A 22,226-nucleotide genomic window follows, 5' to 3' on the forward strand; every position below is an offset into this window, starting at 1 on the left:
GCTCTAGCACAATCAAAATGACCAGCCTGTCTGCCCGCTCTTTGGCTGGAAGGCCCTTTGCCCCCTCCTGGTGGTTGGGGAGAGAAAAAAATGGAAGCAGTGAGAGATACAAAGGCAGAGCGCACACAACCAAAGCCACCATTTGTCAAACAGGGTGGCCTGATGCAGAAACTCGACCCAGTTGGGCCACTGTGGTAAGTAAACAGAGCAGCTGCGACAGGCCATTGAGGAAAGGGCAACTTGAAATTTGAGAAAGGCATCCTTGGGGCCCCTGGTTGGCTCCAGAGGTAGTGACCTCAGGGTCCTGGGTTCAAGCCCCACATTGGGGGTAGAGCTTACATTAAAAAGAAGAAGTACAAAAGAGAATGGCACGCTTTATAGAGTCTCAAGCACTACCATACCACCACTCGCGATAGATTTTTTAAAATATTTTTTCAATTTCATTCTTTGTGAACTTGCAGGAATATTATTAGACTTTTCTGCTTTTGGCTGTACTCAAATCATATTTCAGAAACATTCTGGGTAGTGTAGATTTTGGGGGGGCTGCCCTGGGGGCATTTCCCCTCTTGCCTCAAACCACAAAAATACGGTAGCTATTGTATCTATGGTAAATGGGTTCCAAGTTTAAAAAAAAAAAATCTGGGTCACCTGGGTGGCTCAGTCTGTTAAGCATCCAATTCTTGATTTTGGCTCAGATTATGATCTCACAGTTCATGAAATCGAACCCCACTTTGGGCTCTGTGCTGATAGTGCAGAGCCTGCTTGGGATTCCCTCTCACCTTCTCTCTTTCTCCCAAAATAACTAAATAAACATGAAAAAAATCTCACAAACAAGCTTTTAATGTATAAGGTATTTGTAAGCCAGGCCTACCTATATATGAAACTTATATTCATTTCCTTATTAAATATATACTTAGTGACCTACTAGGTACCAGGCATCACACCAGGTGCTGTGGACAAGTTCAAGGAGCTCACAGTTCTTTACAGAAGATGTAGTGTAAGTGAAGTGCATAATGGGGAGTGAGCAGGGCCATATCATTACTTTCATGGGCTCTTAGCAGCTTTGTGTTGCTGGGCCCCTTTGTCCATAAAAAGTATTAAAATTATGTTCTACTGTTATTAAAGAGAAATATAATACAGTTTGGATTACTTGCTCTTTTTTCTCTTGTAGATTTTAAAAGAAATTAAAACATTAAAAAAATTTTTTTAATGTTTATTTTTTAAGAGAGAGAGAGATGGGGCGCCTGGGTGGCTCAGTCGGTTGAGCATCGACTTCAGTTCAGATCATGATCTCGCTGTTCGTGAGTTCCAGCCTTGCATCGGGCTCTGTGCTGAGAGCTCAGAGCCTGGCGCCTGCTTCACATTCTGTGTCTCCCTCTCTCTCTGCCCCCCCTCCCCCACTTGTGCTCTGTCTCTCTGTCAAAAATAAATAAACATTTTAAAAAAATTTAAAAAAGAGAAAGAGAGAGAGAGACAGAATGCAAGCAGGGGAGGTGCAGAGAGAGACAGGGAGACACGGAATCCAAAGCAGGCTCCAGGCTCTGAGCTGTCAGCACAGAGACCGACACGGGGCTAGAAATCACGGACCGTGAGATCATGACCCGAGCCGAAGTTGGACGCTTAACCACCTGAGCCACCCAGACATCCCGGAAATTAAAACATTTTTGTGGGCCTTTAAAATTATCCTGGGTTGTAGACACTGTGCCTGCTGTGCTTAACAGAGACATCAGCCCTGGAGATGACAAGGTGAGGGTTTGCAGAGGTGACATTTGAGGTCAGAGTTAAAGGATACGCAGGAATTAACCAGAAAGGCAAGCGGGGAAAGGCCATCACAGGGAGGAAGAATAGCATGGACGAAACCCTAAAGTGTGAAGGGCAAGGTTAAGGGCCCCCGCAAGGTAGAAAATGAGGCTGGTAAAGGCAGGCAGAGGATAAAATATGAAGACTCTTATATGTTGTACCAAAAACAGGCAGGAAGTAATGGAGAACAGCTGAGCAGTGTCATGTCTAGACGTGTCTCGTACAAAGATTGCACCTGAGTGATTGCAAGGCTAGGAGACCACGCTAAGAGATGAAGGCAAGGACCCGAGAAATGGGAACGAAAACGATGAGGATTCCAAGAACACGGGTTGCTCAATCGGACGGAAGTAAAGATGCAGAAGTCCGGGTTCTTATTTATTCCCTTCTCAGCCCTTTAATTAGTGCCCGACGACCTACCCATCGGTCACACACCAAAGAAAACCAAGCAACCAACTTGGCTATGGGAAACAGGCATTTTTCCTGATCACTCTCCTGTTCATCTGATCAAACTAATTTCTCTTGACCTTTTGATTTATCTCCAGTCCCTCCTGTTCTGACACCCTATTGAAACCCAGTTCTCCATCTCTAAGGGGTATCGGTGCATTGGTCACAATTTTGTACTTGACCTCTGATTCTTTGCGTCCACAGCTATGACAACAAGGTACGCCTGCTGCCCATTCTGACCCCTCGGGCCCATCCTAGCCAAGCCAGTCCCACCTGACCGCCACACAGGGAAAAGGGATCAGACTTTTCTGCCTTAAATGAACCAGTGAATGGTTAGAGGTGATAGGGTAGGCAGTCAGTTAGCTAGGTGTGAGCAGGGAACAGGCATGTGTTTTCTGTTTAGAGAGGAGGAAACCAAGTTTCAGAGAGCTGGCAAACCCCGGGGGGAGGGGGGAATGCTCTCTTCCCTAGGATCACTACCCTTCAGTGACCTATAGCTTCCTTATGATACATTTACACTGCAGTTCTGACCCCTACCCCCTTGTGGGGGGATGGCTGCCATGACAGTTCTGACAAGCACCATACAGGGCCCAAAACCCCCACTCCTGTTGGTAGGAGGAGTCCCTTAGGAGACCTCAGAGGCCACACCGGCTATGACCCATAACCTATTCAAACATAAAAAGACGACCCCAAACCCTGATGTGTAGCCACCTCTGGACCTGCCTGCTCTCCCATCTCGAGAGTGTACTTTTGCTTTAGCTGCTATTTTTAAAAATTTTTTTTCATGTTTATTTATTTTTGAGAAACAGAGTTGGGGGGGGGGGAGGGAGACACAGAATCGGAAGCAGGCTCCAGGCTGTCAGCAGAGGGCTTGAACCCACGGGCCACGAGATCATGACCTGAGCCAAAGTCAGACGCTTAACCCACTGAGCCACCCAGGCGCCCCTTGCTGTAGCTGCTATTAAACAGCTGCTTAAGAGTTTGGCTCTGAGTTCTTTCTTGGCCAAACTCAAGAACCCAGGCCAGGGAATGGCATTGACTGAGCTCAGAAAAGAGGGTGAGGAACAGTTTGACGGAAAAGGATTACTACTTCAGCTCTAGATGTGTTGGCTCTGAGGTTCCAAAGAGGCAGCTTGGTAGACATTAACTAAAGCAGCCACAAATATGATCCTAGCGGGGCGCCTGGGTGGCTCAGTCAGTTCAAGCGTCCGGCTCTTGGTTTCGGCCCAGGTCATGATGTTTGTGAGTTCGAGCCCCGCATCAGGCTCTGTGCTGACCGTGCAGAGCCTGCTTAGGATTCTCTCTCTCCCCCTCTCCTCTGCCCCTCCCCTGCTCACACTGTCTCTGTCTCTCTCAAAAATAAACAAACTTAAAAAAAAAACGTGGTCCTAGAATTCAGGAGAATGTTCTGAGCTAGAGATAGAGGTGTGTGTGCGGAATTCACATAGTAGGCCTTAGGCTATCCTCAGAAAGGCCTTCGTGAAAGACGGACCCTTAGCTGGCGTCTAGGCACTTGATTTGGGGAGTGTTTCCACCATCCCCCTACTGAAAGAGGTGTCTCAATGTGCCTAAACCGCAAATAATGTGGTTCATGCTGAACACTTGCTTTCCTTCTGGGAGTCTGGGATTTTGGTACATGCCAGGCAGAGGTGCCTACATGACCGGCCCCCAATAAAAATCTCGGGCAGAGTCTGTAATGAGCTTCCTTAACAACAACACTTCTTCCATGTCCCATTTGGTGCTGGAGGAATGTGTGTCTTGTAGGACTGCACTGGGATAGGACTCTTGGAAGCTTGACTGGTTTCATCCAGACTTCGCCCCATGTCCCTTTGCCCTTTGTCTCCTTTCCTTATAATAAATCTTAGCTGTGAGCACAACTATATACTCAGTCCCATGAGTCCTAGCCAACCACTGACCTGGAGGTGGTCTTGGGATCTTCCAACAGAGAGTTATCAGGAACATCAGGTGCTTCAATGATGGGACTGAAAATATAATTAAACCGCTCCCAATCTACGTTCTTGCGCTGGACTGGCCACGTGACCTGACCCCAACTGATCAGAGTGGAATGGTCACTCTGCGTCACCCTTCGGACGAAAGTGAAGAAGCCTCCTTCCTACTGTAAAACACACTGTCTGAAATGCAGCAAAGGGACAATGGCAGCACTCAAAGGAAGATTAAAGAAAGCCCCCAAACCACACCGGAAGTAAAATCTATTTAGCTAAGCAATAGAAGCGTCCTTTTAACAAAATACTGGAAGAAAGAAAGAAAGAAAGAAAAAAGAGAAAGAAAAGGAAAGAAACGAAAAAAGAGAAAAGAAAGAGAAAAAAGAAAAGGAAGGAAACAAAGAAAGAAAGAGAAAAGGAAGGAAAGAAAGAAAGAAAGAAAGAAAGAAAGAAAGAAAGAAAGAAAGCAAAAAGAGAAAGAAAAGGAAAGAAATGAAAAAAGAGAAAAGAAAAGAAAGAGAAAAAAGAAAAGGAAGGAAAGAAAGAAAAAAGAGAAAAGGAAGGAAAGAAAAGAAAAGAAAATAAAAGAAAGAAAAAAGAAAAAAGAGAAAGAAAAGGAAAGAAAAGAAAAAAGAGAAAAGAAAAGAAAGAGAAAAAAGAAAAGGAAGGAAACAAAGAAAGAAAAAAGGAAGGAAAGAAAAGAAAGAAAGAAAGAAAGAAAGAAAGAAAGAAAGAAAGAAAGAAAGAAAAGAAAAAGAGAAAGAAAGAAAAAGAAAAGCCCTAAAGGTGTTGTAAGGGTCACGACTATTCCCTCTACTAAATCAAGAACAATACAAGACTTGTGGTGTTTGAGATGAGACCCCAAATGAAACTGTTAAGGAGCTAATTAAAGTTTTAAGGCACTTGTCCAAAAAGCCCCTAACCTATTGTACAGAGACCTGTTCAACATTATGGCAGTTCCTGAACCAAGGATTCACATCAAAGTGCTAAGATCAAAACTGTTCACTAGCATCCTCTCAAACCTTCCAGCCCCTGCCACTCACCCCCACCACCAGTACGGAAATTCTCACTGGGTTATCTTTCTGCAAGTGGCCCTAATTCAGGATTAGGCCAGCCAAATTGGCTGACCAGACAACTTAGTCTACATCCAGATAAGAGAGTCAACAAAGAGATGCTTACAAGTCTCATTATTTCTATCATTCATCCTTCTAAGCTTGCTCAGCAAGATGTGTGCACATTCTATACTAGTAATCAGTGTAATCAGTGACGCTTCTTTCCCCCTTTTTTGTTTGATCTTTATTCCACTTCACTCTATCAAGGTAGATAGGAGCCACATTTATCATTTATCCCATAAGCTGGATGGTAAGAAGTCACAATGAATCAAATCCAATCTAATGGATGGGCGCCTGGGTGGCTCAGTCGGTTAAGCCTCCGACTTCAGCTCAGGTCATGATCTCGTGGTCCATGAGTTCGAGCCCCGCGTCGGGCTCTGTGCTGACTGCTCAGAGCCTGGAGCCTGTTTCAGATTCTGTGTCTCCCTCTCTCTCTGACCCTCCCCCATTCATGCTCTGTCTCTGTCTCAAAAATAAATAAATGTTAAAAAAAAAAAAAAATTAAAAAAAAAATCCAATCTAATGGAAGAGTGGACACCATCCAGTTCACTATTATGAATCTGAACTCCTAAGAGTGGCTAAATTGTGTCACCTCACAGTACAGAAGCTGTAAATGAATTTGTATCGTTTCCCATCGGGGAGAATGTGAAAATGTTTTGCAATTGCACAGAAGACAGTTGGATTCTGGTTATAAATAGGGGCATTTTTGAGGTTAAATGTGTGAGAAGGAAGTGTACATATATACTAGGCAATCAAGAGGTTCCACTTTTCTAACAAGACATTAATACAATAGAGGAAAAATACACGTGAAAGCTTTATTTTGGAGAAGATATGTGACTACGCTACTAAAAAAAGGGGGGCGGTTAAGAAAAAGAAAAGTATAGAGGCCAACTCGGACTCTTCAGAGATTTAATGCTCAAAATAAATTTTAAAAAACTTGCTGAAAGTAACTGAAGATCCCTAATTATTCTAAGGGCAGATATGTTCAGGACCTAATACCTCCACAGTCACTGAAAACAACTCACAACCTGCCTGTAGACGTTGAGGAAAACAGTCACCACTGACACTTACAGTCATGTCCTGTGGAACATGGAACATTGGCGTTCTCGGTGACAGATGGCTTGCTGGGCAATCATCTTCTGTATTAACAGGTACCCCAGCTCTCTGACCTCCAACGTCGCACAGGATTGAGGAAGAGACCCCAGAGGAGCTTGCTGCCACTGCAAAGGGAAGAACTGCCCACGTATGTGGAGTACTATTTCCACACAACGTCTTCCTCCTCTGGCCAGACGTTATTCAGATGGAGAGGTGCAGGAAGACTGGAAATTCACTGGAAGTTCTTGTCCAGGAGTAGTATTTGTGAAAATGCCTCAGACTCAACTTACTAACTACGATCCTTCACACAGGGTCTTCAGGTCCCATCTCTTTTCTGGACCCATCCTCACAATACAGATCCCGCTTTATAACTTTCAGGAGCAGTCCTCCCGTTGTGTGCGGACCAAGCATTTCTGCTTTTCCAGAATGCAGTTGAGGGGGAAAAGCACAAGCTTTGGAGGCAAACGGTCCTGTGTGTGACTCTGAACTCTGCTACTCACTATGTGAAGTGGCAATAATACTTCAAGACCTTGGGAGGCTTAAATTATAAATTCACGTTAAAAACTGAAAGGAAAATAACCACAGGGCAAATAAAAGGTAGTCAAGTACAGGTCAATGCTACTTGAAACTATACACATCTGGGATACAAGAGGGAAAGCAGGTGGGAGGCTGACAGTTTTGAAATACAAGTTTGCAAGGCAGCCACACTATAAAGAATAAGCTCTGAGGACACAACATGGAGCACAATATTCAAATGAAGCGTTTCAAACTATTTGTTCCCTTCTATATTGGAACCATAAGGCATGCAATCATTGCTAAATAGAGGCTATAAATAGATAAAGAGCCTTTGTATTTGTCATCAGCTTTGTTTACTGGGAAATGAATGAAAATATTACAGAAAACACTCCTTTGTTCCCGACTAGGATACCAATTTACAAAATATATGAAGCCTGCTGCTTAGCGGGAATTTTCCATAAACTGTACAATGTAGTTCTGTTTCAAATGCCGATTTGGGGTCCCTTCAATGCTGGTCCTACCACGTCTTGCAAAGGACTAAGTCAAAGAATCAACGTGCTTGTATTTTTTCCTTTATCCCTACTTTTTTTCATTTCCCCCTTTCTTTGTTCTCCTCTTGATTCTCCTAACTGATCAAGCCAGGGAAGGTAGAACTTCCTGAAGAATATTCCACATGAGCAAAAAATGCTGGATTTAGTCTCTGGTCATACTGGGAACAAACGGTATCACTGAAACGAGGGAGAGGTGCATATTTAAGATAAATGTCTACATTGGCATAGCTTGTAACACCTCTCTCTCTTCTATTCGGGTGATTGTCCATCTGTGAATATATCACTCTCCCACTTCATACTGAACAAGAAACCAAATAATGTCCTTTTTTCCCAACATTTTTATTCTCTTCTCTCTCTTTCCAGTTTCACTGCCATCGCGCTAGGTTAGCTAGTAACTGAGGATGAGGATAACGGATGACAAAAATGACCACAGTGGTTCCTTTATTAAGGTTTTTTTGCTTCCCCCTTCTCTCTACTCCATTGTGTTATGAACACTACACCACACCAATTTTCCTGCAACATGAAAAATGATCTTACCATTCGCCACTAAATTCACCAAGAGACACCAAAAGTTTGTAAGGTGAAGTAAAATTCCTTAGTCTGGCATTTAAAGCATTCAAACCTCCCAGCCCCATGATTGACCTACATAAACCATTTACTCCAAACAAAGTCATGACTCTTACTAAAAGCTTTCCCTCCAGGTGTTAAATGCACTCCCTGAAAACTCCTGTGTATGCATCTTACCTGATGAATATAGTTACTTAATCAGAAGGAAAAACAATCTTGAGATACACGTAAATCTTCCCGAATCTGGTCCTGAGGAATTTGTTCTTGTGGTTTTCCCCAAGCAGTATCACCACAGGAAAACTGTGTCATATATTCATTTAATTCAGTAACTCATTAAATGTTCTCTTCCTGTGAAGATAGGTACTCTGTCCTCAGCTGAATCCTCAGCACCTGTAACACTGTCTGACACCTTGTAGGTGTGAAATTTTTCTTTTTTTGAAAAATAAATCACAGGGGACCAAGAGAAAAGAAGTTCACATACAGCTTTGTTTTAATATTTATTGGTAGAAATAGATCTTCAATGCATACTTCGTGTTCATATAAATTCCACATTCTCTTAAGGGTTTTTTGTTTTGTATTATTTGGAGTTTTTGGCCTCCAAGTAAACTTAACACATTATCTATGCATTTGATTCTTCATAGACATTTTTTTTTTTTTTAGATTTTAAAAGTAAATTTGAGAAACCATGCATATTTGTATACCTTACTTAATATAATCCAAAGAATTGTTTGCACATTCAAACAAGTCACAAAAAGGCCGAACTCAAGTTAAATAATCTATATGTACTAAAATGTCCATGTTCCATTTCTGAGTAAAGAAATACTTGTTCAGTATTACATATTGCTTGCTGTCTAGTAAGATTGTCAGAGACGCTTCAGTAAATTATCTCTATTTTTAAATATCTACTTCCTCCCAGAGATGATCCTGTAAATGTTACACATTGTGCCATATGCAGTAATAGCCCAAAAGCTTAAATAAGAACCAAACTGGTAGTTTTTAGACGGAATATTTTACCCTTAAAATTATATATCTATATATACATATATGGTATGCTGCATATTAAATTTAACATTTCAAGTAACTTAAATATATAGAGCAAACATTCAGCCAAACACTCTCTCATGAAAAGATATTGTCCTTACAATAAAAAGTTAACGAAAGGCTTATTTAGACACCATTGCCTGGACATGGCACTAAGCCTATGGAAGTTGAAAGTCCACATAAAGTCTGCTGTGCTATTAAGAAAAGGAAGATTGATTGTTAACCTACTGAATTGTGCAGATACAAAAGTGCTTAGCATGACGAAATTACCAAAATAAGAACATTTTAAAGATTATTTGGTTCTAGCAATATTGACTATTCTGTACTTGTCGATAATTTAACATTTGCCATTTTAAGTTTTATATAAATTTTCTTTTTAACAAGTTAAAAAAGCACACAAAAAATAGTGCAAACTATAATAATCTGTTCTTTTTCATCCTGGTTAGCTCATCACAAAGAATTCAACAAAAGGGCGCTTAAATACTCAGCTCTACTAAAATGTACTATTTGAACAGACCCAACGCTTCACCCATTGTTTGCTATGCTGGACCCTAGAACAGGCTGCCGACAGATGGGGCAAGTGCAATTCTCTGAGAGCCAGCGGTCAATACAATGAATGTGAAATTCGTGCATGCAAGGTAATTGCCTGAGCTTGTTTCCAGTCACATAGTCACTGATGCAAACACTACAGATTTTGCCTAGGTCACTATCGATACTGCTATGCTCATAGTTTCGGGTGGAAAGATTGTCAATCTGCTCTTTGGTTAAACCACGTATGTGATCCTCGTCATCACCTTCATTTAGTAAAAAGAAATGAGCAAGGCGAAGGATAGGTAGTGTTCCAGTTTCAACTAAGTTATTTGAATTTCGCGACTGCCGGCCACCTCTGCTATCACTGTTTCGGGCGGGAGGCTGGGGAGTCTCGTTTTCACCACGCATTTCAGAGCTGTCTTCTTGGGCCCGCCTGTTTTGAGAGGAACCTTCACTGTGCTGGCTGATGTCATTAACTGCACCTACGGTGCTCAGATCTGAGTGCCTCTCTGGTAAATGCTGACCATGTCTCGGAACCTCTGACTCAGATTCGGCCTCCATTAAAGAACTCAATTCTCCAAATCCAGTCATGATCTGCCTTAAAATGGACCGAAGAGCCACTGAGGACGGTTCCACAAGCTCATTCTCAGAAATCCTCCGAAGAGGAACTGTGATAGTGCTAACATAGGTTTGAACACCTGACCGCTCTAAACGAGAAATAGTTCGGCGAAAGCCCCCACTATTGCTTTCGATAGTGACTGTATTTTCCGCTAGCCCTACCCTAGATCGAGTTCTACTTGCAATACTATCCCGATCTCTGTTTTCTCCAGGACGAATCCTTCTCACTTGGAGGTCCAGTGTGATTGTCGGATGTCGTCGTGTAGCAGTTGAAGATCTGCTAGATTCTTCTCCTTCCTCTACTGTTATTCTTGACACAAGTCTTGAGTTAGAGAATGGAGCATAGGCAGTACCTCTACGTTCCCTATCCTGCTCTAAAAAGACACGCGTTATACCTCTCCTCCTAACAGACCTTCTGACGTTTTGCTGTAAAGGTCTACTTTCTCTCTGTGAGTTACGATAAACAGTGCCACTTTGTCTCTGAATTGGCGAGCGGCTTCGACTACTGAAAGCAGGCCGTAATCTTATTGGCTCTAATCTTTGGTTTGTATTCCTCACTGTAACATTAGTTCTAGCCCCATTTTCCCAAACATGTGCTGCTCCAAACCGTTGCCCCTCCCTCTGCCTGAGTTCACTACCACCCAAATGGTTTGCATGACTACCAAAATCAGCACGCGGAGCTCTCGTTCTAGGAATGCCAACTGCTCCCCCAATGCCATTTCTTAATCTTCCCAATGTTGAGAAAGATCCTTCTGCTGAATTCTGCCCCCTTGAACCGAGCCTAGTCCTTGGGATGTTGGAGCTACTACCACTGTGATTCATGGAGGTTTGGCTTCGCGTTCGCCTAGCCACAGGACTGGCTGACCTCTGTTGCCTATTTGTAGTACGATCCCTGCCAAAATCTGAAAGTGGAATGCCTGTCTGATCTTCGCCATGAATTTCAATTTCTCTATTCTCATGATTTATATGGATTTCCAGACTAAACCGAAACTCTCCACTGTTTGGGTTTGTTCGACTCACAGCTCTCCAAGTTTGGTTCCCATTTTGTCCACTTCGGGTCGCGTTTCCCGTGCGTCGAAACGTGTTCAACCATTCTAGCAGAGAATCTTCGTTTGAACTTTCTCTAGGGACTTCTGAGTCTGGAAAGCAAAGCAAATCAATTTAAGATCAGTTCCTAAAATCTTTAGACTTTTATTAAAGCTTACAAGATAAATTTTTTATTGAATTCAATAATATTTAAGAACATCTATGCATTTTAGTGAATGAAAATGGCAAAAAGTTGGAATTTCTAAAAGAAAAGTATATACTAGATGCATATTATAATACATTCTGATGTATTATAAAACTATAAATACTGTTTATGCAAAGCTCTGAAGAAATCCTCATTCTTACTTTCTCTATGCCCATTACTGGCAAAATATTGAGGCAAATGAGGAGGCGCCTGGATGGCTCAGTCAGTTACGTGCTTGCCTCTTGATTTCAGCTTAGGTCATGATCTCACCATTCGTGAGTTCAAGCCCTGTGTCAGGCTCTGTGCTGACAGCACGGAGCCTGCTTGGGATTCTATGTCTCCCTCTTTCTTGGCCCTTCCACCCGCCTGCATACTCAATCTCTCCCAAAGATAAATAAATATTTAAAAAAAACTAAAGCAGATGAGAAATACAGCCAATACTAAAACAGTACATTTAAATTGCTTTAGCCATATGGTAAAAATCAGTAAAATGTAGTGGCAAAACTTATATATAATTCATTGTGAATGGGGTTCTTCTGGTAAAGGGAAGTCAACATTTTACAGCTAGAGGTATTTTCATGACCTCAGGAATTTTATCCTATTTCTCAGGAACTGCCAAAAATGTACACTTTAAGAAATATGCCTTTCTGAATACATATTAGCACTACATTATGTCTTTATGTGAAGCTGGGAAACTTTAGGCATGCTACCTAAGTTCTCTATGACTGTACCCTTATTTGTAACTTGGAGATAATAAAAGTATAAATGTCATAGGATTATCATGAGAATAAAATACTGGATACAAAATGATTAGTACAATACCTGGCATATACGAAGCATTCAATAAATGTTAGCCATTATGAATATTTTCTGTTCATTTAGAATGTAAGCTCCAGGAAGATGAAGAGTTTCATCTTATCTTATTTACTGTTAAATCCCCACCTCTACAACAGTATGCGGTACAAATCAGACTCTCTCAATTAATGTTGAATGAATCAATTTAGAAAAAATGTGCCCCTGATAAACTTCCGTAACACTGCTACTACGGGAAGCTTAAGTTTTCCATTTTTAACCAGTGGATTATATAAAGGGAAAAAGTCAATGAAAATCATTCTAATGCACATGAACTATACAGACTTTAACCTTTAAGTTTATTCTACACAAAAATGGCCGTTAAATGAGATGGCTTTGATTTCGTTTCAATCTCTTATAAAAATTTCTTGTAAAAACCATTTTTAAATATTAAAGTTAAAGCTATTAATCAACTGCTGGTGTCAATAAAATAAACCACCTTTAGCCATATTTAAAAGATACAAGCTATTTTACATGCGGTAAGTACATTTTCCATTAAAACATAGTAAAAGGACCAGCATTACCAGCTATAGCAATATGGTATAACTTCCATATCTACATATACAGAAAAAAAAAGGAAATCCAATTTCCATTTTAATTTGGAAAGAGACAGGAGTAAAAGGCAGATAAAAAACATGCTAAAGGCAACTTCCATCTTCAGTTACTAGAACGTATGATGATGGTGTGCGTAAAACAGTTCACTAATAATCTAATGAAAACCGTCCTGCCCTACTCCTTTTACAAATGCACTGTAATGGTCACGTGAACAGCCTGGCCATTGGGTGCAGCCATGTGACTAAGTTCTCATCAGTGGAATAGCAGTGAAAGTGATAGATCTCACTTTCGGACTGGTGCCTGGACCTCTTTCTGGAACCTAGACCTGCCAGCTAGAACCTAGATGTGGTTGTGACTTAGCTGGATCATGTACACAATATCCTGGAGCAGCAGCGTCCATATGCAAATATGAAAATATGCAGCAGTGGAAATTTCTACGTCTGTCCTGCCCAATACAGAAGTCACTAACCATATGTGACTACCGAGCACTTCAATGTGGCTAACAGGAGTGAAAAGCTGAATTTTAAATGTTATTTAATTTTACTTAAGTTTAAATGGTCACATAGGACTAGTAGCTCCTGTACTGGATGGTACAGTGATAGAACTACTCTGCTGGCTGGGTTCCAAGAGGATTCATGGAGTAAAGCTTGCCTATCTCCCCTGGACTGTTAACAGGAAAAGAAACTTGTATCTCACTGAGCCGTTGCATTTTTGAGTTTTTAATCGTCTTTGCTCTAATACAATAATCTTAATATGTGAAATGACTTAAAAAAAAAAAAAGTGAAACTACCAATAATGAATACCTCTGGGGAAGGAAGTAGAATTGGTAAGAGGTACATAGAGTTGGCTTTACTTTTAATTCTACACACTTCTGTTTAGTTTGAAATTTTTTCACTTTACTTTTTATAAGAACTTTTTATGACTTAGTGTTTGTTCAGTAACACGACCAACACAAAAATAATAAAACTAACAATAAAGACATGTTTTCTCAATCTTTCTGTATTGCTCTGTAGAAAATTTTAGAAGCTAAGTTTAGTTACATTACTTTAAAAGAAGTAGTGTGTGCATTCTAAGATTAAAAAGAATTATGCTGGTAATTAACTTCATTGTATACTATTTCACATACATGAGCTCCCCAAGGGCAATCTGTGTGTGTAAAAGGTCTTTGTATTCACCCCGTCCTGTACTGCCTAACTAGGCTGCTTTGCACATGATGGGTAAATACTATCTGAATGAGTACCACAATAAAACTGGAAAACATTAAAAACAAAAGTACTGTCCAAGATCTAGTAAGTTCATGTCTGCCACTGCTCTAATTAAACCTGTTCCTAATGGAAAGGAGTCTGCAGTACCTCTGGTATCTGTCCCACTTCTCAGGTCAGGCTGAGATGCTCTTTGTTCCTTGACTCCATCTAATCGCTGCTGTAGTTCTTCTGATGTTATTTCTCCTAAAAACAATAAAAAATTGCTCAGTGAAACTAAATACCTTAAATGACTGTTTTATGAGAACTCGTGAAGGGTAAGACTAATAATCTTTAGCGATCTGCAAAAGACATTGTTATTTTCATGGTCTGTTACATTGAAAGACAGTTAAAAATATGTAATTGATGCAAGTATACATCATTTTGGTTGTGTTTTATTAAAATAAAAATAGGATTTAATTTGAATACTTTTTTAAAAATCCTCTCAGTTGATACACTTAGGAATCTAGAAGCCCTAATTCGTAGATTTTCATTAGAGTTAAGAGGAATTTAAAGGGAAGTATTTCTAGGAAAAACTCTGAATCTTTATCTGCTTGAATGTTACCTCAACAGGTCATTATATCAGTCATCAATATACAGCACGCAAATATGCAATATACAAATATATCCTGTACAAACATACAAGTTTCAATTAGTTCATTTCTGAAATAAATTTGTAAAAAACTTATGGAACACACTAGACTTTTGAAGCATTATTAATTCAGCTAAGTAAATAAATAAATTATGACACCTGAAATTATTTTTTTTTTTAATGTTCATTTATTTTTGAGAGAGAGACAGAGACCAAGCGGGGGAGGGGCAGAGAGAGAGTAGACACAGAATGTGAAGCAGGCTCCAGGCTCTGAGTTGTCAGCACAGAGCCCGACACGGGGCTCGAACTCACAGACCACGAGATTGTTACCTGAGCCAAAGTTGGACACTCAACCAACGGTGCCACCCAGGCGCCCCAGAACTTGGTTTTTAAAAATATCTAATTTACAACTATTACTTAAAAGAGAAACAGGGCCATATATGTAAAAAATTGACACTATTATGTACATTTGTGAGCTCCATGTCTAAGATTCACACTTATCAAAAAGAGAAGCCAGTGATTTTCTGTTTTGTCATATTACAAGGTTCTTAAATTCACAAAAATAGTGCCTTATATTTTGGGAGAGGGAAGAAGGGGGGAAAACACCCTCCTTATTTTGAAACTCCTTACTATAATAAAAAAAGGTGTCTCCTCTTTTACCCATATCTTACCAGGGGTGCCTAAAAGATTGTGGTCTCTCATTAGCCTGTAATCTTCATCATTGAGTTCATTAATAAACTGATAATAGGCTTCTTCTCTGTGGAGACGCTCTTGCTGCCATCTTCTCTCACTTTCACGATGATTATGGTCTTGAGATGAGGCTTCTTCACTACCATCGTCCGATCTCGATCTAGACGGATTCATACTGAGATTCCTGGCTTTCTGTTCAAACAAGATGTACAAGATCCAGGCTGTTAGTCATGGACTACACAGAGCTTCGTGTTTTTGACTTACAGTCTCTTTACTTTCAGTTTAAATTTCGTCCCCTGCTCATATATTTCATATGCCAAATCTTGCAGTGAAGAACTCACACATGAAACGAAAAGCAGCTTCTAGGAGACAGAACACAACTGGACCTACTTCTTTGCTTAAAGCTGCTACTTAAAGCAGACTGGATTTGGTTTTACCACGCATTTCTCATAGCTGAATACCAAAGTGCTTCTCTCATTTTTCTGCCTCCTTCACTCTCTGATAAAGTTGATCTAAAACCCTCACTGATAGTTCGAATATCTGGGTACTTCATGTTAGCATACAAAACATAAGCTGAATTATGCACTTTATGCATGATTTTAAATTGTTTTTTACTTAGTAAGCACAGAGCTATTGGGAGGCTATCGTTTACATTTATTTCCAGCAAAGGTATTCTCCCCCAAATAAAACTCACATTATGTAATATTACCCTCCATTGCACTTTGTTAGGTAAAAATAATTTGGCCTACTGTATCTACTGAACAGACTTGGCAGCTGGTCTGTTAAACCTAACAGGAAACACCACACGCTTGCTCTGAGGACTGTGAATGTCTATCAGAGCACCCTGTGTCTCCCCACAGCAAACCTCATCCTCAGGCCTGGTTAGTCCCAGAGGTTTCTGAGTGCCCGTGAAACTTCCTGACCTTGCCTAGGCAAACCCTATTTTTTTTTTATTATACTCAAGCGTCATTCCTTAGAGGCTTACTTTTGCACAGAAAATAAACCAATGAGGAAAATTGTTTCACAAATATCTTAGAATTTCTTTTTTTTAAATTTTTTTTTCAACTTTTTTTAATTTATTTTTGGGACAGAGAGAGACAGAGCATGAACAGGGGAGGGGCAGAGAGAGAGGGAGACACAGAATCGGAAACAGGCTCCAGGCTATGAGCCATCAGCCCAGAGCCTGACGCGGGGCTCGAACTCACGGACCGCAAGATCGTGACCTGGCTGAAGTCGGACGCTTAACCGATTGCGCCACCCAGGAGCCCCTATCTTAGAATTTCTTAAACGCATCTATTTAGTAAGTCAACGGCTCTCACCTGGGAAGGCACATCAAACTCATTTGAGGAAACTCTTAAAAATACAGATGCCCTAGATCTCATCTCGAATCCCAGATCAGAATTTTCCAAGGTAGGGCCCAGGTCTACCTTTAAAAGCTAATTTGGGCGTGCTGTGGAAGGAAATAAACTATTCCTTGACAATTTCTAGGTGTCAATAAAGGGTGTGTGTGATTGTAGCACATGACATAATGGAGGCTGGAGGATCAAATAACTAGGTGACCAGAGAAGCAACGGCTGCGCCTCTGACTCAGTGTTTAATAAGCAAACTACTTTAAATACAAAGTAAATTAGTCTACAAGTCTGAACTATTTGTAAGTATCCAGTTTCATGTACATTCTAACATTAAGTTCCAAATTTGGGGATTTTATTACAGTGACTATTATGTCCTTTCTTAAAGGAAAGATCGGATGACACTACCCAATCGAAAGCAAATTAACGTTACTAAAAACTCAAGGTTTCCGTTTTCAGAATAATCACGACAAGGCCATCATTAGCAAAGAGCACGTGTGCTAGGGAGCGCAGTAATAAAATTTTTGTACTAAACATTTAAAAAATTTGAAACCCATCATAAAAACCAAGCTACCCTGACAATCACTCAAAACTTTAAGAGCTTCTTCTCGCAGGTAATTTTCTTGCACGATTAACCACAACTAAACAAAGTGAATACCTTATTTTCCTTTCAACATGCTTTCAATACACGCAGTGGTGTCCATCCTTCCATTGTTTGTGCTTTTTTGGAGAGCTGCCCATCTGGAGCAATAAGAGAGAATTCAATCATTCAATAAATGGTCTCTTTGAAGGACGGGAATGGCTAACAAAGTCAAAGCTCTGCTGCAAAGTCAAAGCAAAACCTTCAGTGGATCCTGTTAGACGCTCGCCTAGAAAATCAGATCCCCCAAACAATTAGGTCATTAAAACCCCCCGCTAGGCCCTTTTCTCTCCCGCAACAGAAACTAGGCCTTCCCTCCCACACGGCCACAGCTCCTGGGATCACAACTCCCCTCTCCAAGGCCTTCCTTCCCACCCTGCTCCCATTCAGATGTTACCAGGGTCAGGTGTCTTCAGTTTACTTCTGAGCCTTCACTTTCTTGCCACCCCCGCCCTCCGTCCCGCTACTGGTTCCTTTCCTGGCGGTTGCGACGCAAGCTCGCGCCGGGGTACTGTTCGCAGTACAGTAAACAAACTGGGCTCAGGGGCCCAACCAACCTCTTCCCTACCGAGCCTCAAGGAACGCTTCCCTTAGCGACCTGGATTCCCACAGGGAGGCAGGTGACAGACGGTGCATCTGAGCCAATCACCAGTTAGGGGAGGGCATTGAGAGAGCAGTTAACCAATCGGAGGAGAGACGGGGGCCAAGGAGGGCTTGCTTTCCTGAGCGTCTCCCGGAAGTAGTGGCCGACCCGGAGCCTTTCCCCGAGCTCACCTTGCCAGAAGCTGGGCAGTCCTCCTGCCCTGAGGAAAGTTCGCGGCGGGCGGCGCTCCTCTCGGGTCCTGGAAGGTTGTGACCGACGGGCGTGGGCGAGAGGGGCTTGTCTCCGGAGGCCGCTGCGCCCTCTAATCGTCTACTGAAGGGAGAAGTCGGAAGCCCGTGCAGCAGCTTGGGGTCGTCCAGATGACGGGGAGGCTCTAGAGGAGGGACACAGGCCCTGGCCCTTCTTTCCCCGCTGCCAGGTCCCTCCTCGGACAAGCGCAGACGCTGCCCCGCCGGCTGGACGCTCGCTGGTGCGACTGAAAATTGTGTCCGGCGGGATCTAGGATGCTAGCGTTCCGCGCGTTCCGCCCCGTCAGGGCTCGCGGCCGGGTCTGGTTGTCCCAGGGCCTCCTTCTAGAGTCCAAGTACTGGGCCGCTCAGCGCTCCTGCAGCCTTAAAGTCCCAGGGACACATCCTGATTTCCACCCTTGGGAAGTAGTAGCACCCACTCTGCGCCTTGTTGTGGCTCGTTTACGGAGTCTGGCTACAGATTGCAACCCAGCAGTCTGTTCTTGTCCCTTCACTGCCCCGGTAGCACGTAACTAATCAGCCAGGCTCTTCTCTTTATTGCTCACTGGCACCTGGAAACTACCAACCCCGATCATTCTAAAGTGCTTTTATCTGTGTTTCTTCACTTTCCTGCCAGGAATGCACTTGGAAACTCCTGCATTCATGTCTCTAGCTTTAATGCTGAGATGTGACACTTACCCAAACTCACTTCACCGTTAATTAAGTAAGCCCTTGACTGGGACTCTGCCCAGCCTGGTGTAGGCTCCTTTCCTGACCTCCCTACCATCCAGAAGGCTTAACCATTGCACAGTGCTCACACTGCTATTATTCTTCATTCGTTTGTTCATTAATTCATTCATTCCTGCCTTAACTTTTTTGAAAGTTTATTTATTTAAAAAATATTTTTTTTAATGTTTATTTTTGAGACAGAGACAGAGCATGAACGGGGAGGGGCAGAGAGAGAGGGAGATACAGAATCGGAAGCAGGCTTCAGGCTCTGAGCCGGCAGCCCAGAGCCCACACGGGGCTCGAACTCACGGACTGCAAGATGGTGACCTGAGCTGAAGTCGGACGCTTAACCGACTGAGGCACCCAGGCACCCCGAAAGTTTATTTATTTTGAGAGAGCACACGCGTGCACAAGGGAGGGGCTGAGAGGGAGAGAGAGAATCCCAAGCAGGCTCTGCGCTGTCAGCGCAGATCCTGCCTCCGGACTCGATCTTGAGAACAGTGAGATCATGACCTGAGCCAAAATCAAGGGTTAGATGCTCAACAGACTGACCCACCCAGGTGCCCCTTGCCTTAACTTTTGGGGAGCTAGCCTATCCCTACCATTAGGCTTAGTGCCTGTGAAGAAGATGTATAGTCTTAAGCATGGGTGAGTTATTGCTTTAGTAGGGGTAAATGGGCCAAGTAAAAAAAAAAATCATATTGTTACAGATACTAAAATGGAAATACATAAACAGCAACGTCTACCAGGCCCTTTGGGATATGTCTGCTGCATACCTCTATAGACTGATCTCTTCTTGGCATCCCAGAACTACTTGAAGTTCCTCAACAATCATCTGGGAACTCCTAAGCAACACCCAAACCCACTTTTACCTAATTTCCTTTCCCAAGACCCAGATCATATCTCATCCTCAAGGTACTTTTTCTGAGACCTCTGAAGTAACACCCTCACTCCAGCATCCAGCCCAGTATTCACACATAAAACTAGACAGATGTCCCTTTGGGGACTCCCGTAGCTCCCTCTGTATAACTCTACCTTAGCTTGTATTCATTTACTTAACAAATACTGGGTGCCATTGTGTATTAGGTGCTAGTGATAACAGCAGGGAATAAGACAAACAAGGTCCTTGCCCTCCTTGTCAGTGAAAAAGCCACTGAGCAAATACGATGATTTTCTGTTAAATTATAGGTCTCCTGCATCTAAGAGTCTAAAATCCTTAAATTTGAACAAATGGTTTCATTCACTTTTATATCCCAGAATTTAGTGTAGCCCCTGACACGCTGTCCTTCGCTTACTGCATGGATGAGCAGAGAAAAATGCGAACTTTCTGCAAACAGGATTAATGCATGTTAGTACAATGACCTCAGAAATTGTGAGTTCAAGTTGGAGAAAGCCACATGTAAGATATCCACAATTTAAGCAGAAGTCATTTTAAGTATCTATATGAGTTTTAAAGAGTACTAATCCATCAAGTGCAAATACCTTCAAATGTTAAACTGAAAACACACACATACGTGTGTGTGCATGTGTGTGTGTGTATATATATATATATACACGTGTGTGTGTGTGTGTGTGTGTGTGTGTATAACCTAAGAGTCAAAAAATGTAAAATCCTATCAAGTGATTTAGCTGGTGGAAAGCTGCAGATTTCTGTGACCAAATGGGTAGTATATGTAACTTGAATCCAATACCTCACTTCAGTTTTTGTAGCCCAAGACAAAGTAACTCTAAAGGGAGACGCAATATGGTAATTGGGACAGAGAGATAAATCATTCTGCACACCTGCGTTCCAAGCCTCATACCCTGCCCAAATCTGTTTACTGGAATCTCTGTTAACTGGAATGGTACCTAGCCTCTTAGTGTGTATGCATCTTTTAAGTTCAGGACTTTTTACAATTAAGAATAAAAAGGTATTAAGAGAATTTAAACCATGACATTAAAAAGATCCTCTGTATATTTGGTGTCTTGAGTACTTACAATGGCAACCTTAATTAAAATTTAAAATGCAAAACTGAGTAGTTGAGTTAGACATCTAAGTTTCAGCTGAAATCTTGCTGACTTTGTGGACAGCATTGGAACAGCTACGAGAAATCCAGATTCGTCATAATCATTTTTATGATTAACTTTAAAAATTATTACTTAAGGATTCAGGAAGGCATTAAATGCAACACTTGAAGTACTTATGGAAGGAGCATCTCTTACAGAACCAACCAATAGAGGAAAGCTGCCACCTTCAAGGTTGCTTCTGGAAGTCCTGAGTCAAGAAGGTACTGCAGCAGTTGCTACAGTACAGTGATCTGGAAGCCAACAGCCGAAAGCCTCTGTCACCACCACCATCGGTTATCTCTTAACATCAGCAAAGCCAGTAACTGGGTGCTGAATCACTACTGCAGAAGATCCTCCCCTCTCTACAACCCCTTCACCATCAAGAGAAACAGCCCAAGGGGGGTAGAAATACGGCCTCGGCTTTGGCTCAGTTTTCCACATCTTGGTGAATACATTTTAACTGGCAGAATGTAATTTGCATTAGAACTGTAGTCACAGAAATGTCTGGGTAATGTCACTTTTAGCGCTCCAGCCTGTATGCAAGATGGTACACTAGCAGAAGGAAAGAATGGAGATTGAGGAAGGAAATCCAAAGCATCCAAAACTAGTCTCAACCTATCCAGTTAGGCCGGAGACTGTCTTGGGTCATGCCCCCTAGGAATAGAGTCTGAGACAAGAATTCCTGTTCAGGTGATGTATTAGGGAAGTACTCTCTGGAGAAGGGAAGTGAAGGAAGCAGGATTGGCCAGGAGGATAAAGAAATAAGAATGAACCTCAGCTGATCCCAAAAATTCACCAGCAGGTGTTATCCAAGAAGGCCAGCCTTTTTGTACCTCCATGCCATTGGATGAGGTCTGCAGGGGCAGGAGAACCATTCTCTGGGGAAGGTGGCATCGTGAATTGTCATCCAACAGAGCAGCTGAAATATAGATGCACTAGCCTATGAAGTGGATTTGGGCAGAGCCCAAAGAGAATTCACTGTAGTCGGCCCTTTGCAATGCTTAGATCACTAACTTTTCACATTAAGTTACTCCATCCAAGCACGATTTTCCCAGACTTCTTATTTGTCACAATTTCTGGGAAACGTTATAAGAGGAGAGTAATAGGACAAACTAGTCTCCACTGCTGCAGCTGGTCTCAACGCCATAACTGATACTCCTTATCTCCACGTCTACCACCCTTTCTAGATTCCCCTCCACCCCAGCTATCACTTCTGCTAGTATAGGTGGTTTGACTGATAGACTGACCCAGG

The 22,226-nt window shown here is 42.0% G+C and overlaps 1 protein-coding gene across 5 annotated transcripts; it reads right to left on the reverse strand.

The window, feature by feature from the left end:
* Window positions 1–5,145: 5,145 nt before the first annotated feature.
* RNF6 (ring finger protein 6) lies at window positions 5,146–18,451 on the reverse strand. Of its 5 annotated transcripts, XM_053209834.1 has the most exons (6): window positions 17,766–17,919; window positions 17,387–17,469; window positions 15,361–15,571; window positions 14,209–14,304; window positions 11,239–11,357; window positions 5,146–8,457 (listed from the first exon to the last, which is right to left on the reverse strand). In XM_053209834.1, exons 3-6 carry the CDS (start codon window positions 15,551–15,553, stop codon window positions 8,362–8,364), a joined length of 504 nt encoding a protein of 167 aa, XP_053065809.1. In that variant the 5' UTR covers window positions 15,554–15,571; window positions 17,387–17,469; window positions 17,766–17,919; the 3' UTR covers window positions 5,146–8,361. The 5 variants fall into 5 exon arrangements, with proteins under 5 accessions (XP_053065809.1, XP_026920381.1, XP_014939240.2 ...); XM_027064580.2 differs by lacking the exons at window positions 5,146–8,457; window positions 17,766–17,919 and adding an exon at window positions 18,143–18,451 and having other exon boundaries at window positions 8,513–11,357; XM_015083754.3 differs by lacking the exons at window positions 5,146–8,457; window positions 17,766–17,919 and adding an exon at window positions 17,926–17,990 and having other exon boundaries at window positions 8,513–11,357.
* Between the last annotated feature and the right edge of the window lie 3,775 nt (window positions 18,452–22,226).

The sequence above is a fragment of the Acinonyx jubatus genome, chromosome A1 (genome assembly GCF_027475565.1).
Source record: "Acinonyx jubatus isolate Ajub_Pintada_27869175 chromosome A1, VMU_Ajub_asm_v1.0, whole genome shotgun sequence".
In the NCBI taxonomy this organism is placed as follows: Eukaryota; Metazoa; Chordata; class Mammalia; order Carnivora; family Felidae; genus Acinonyx; species Acinonyx jubatus.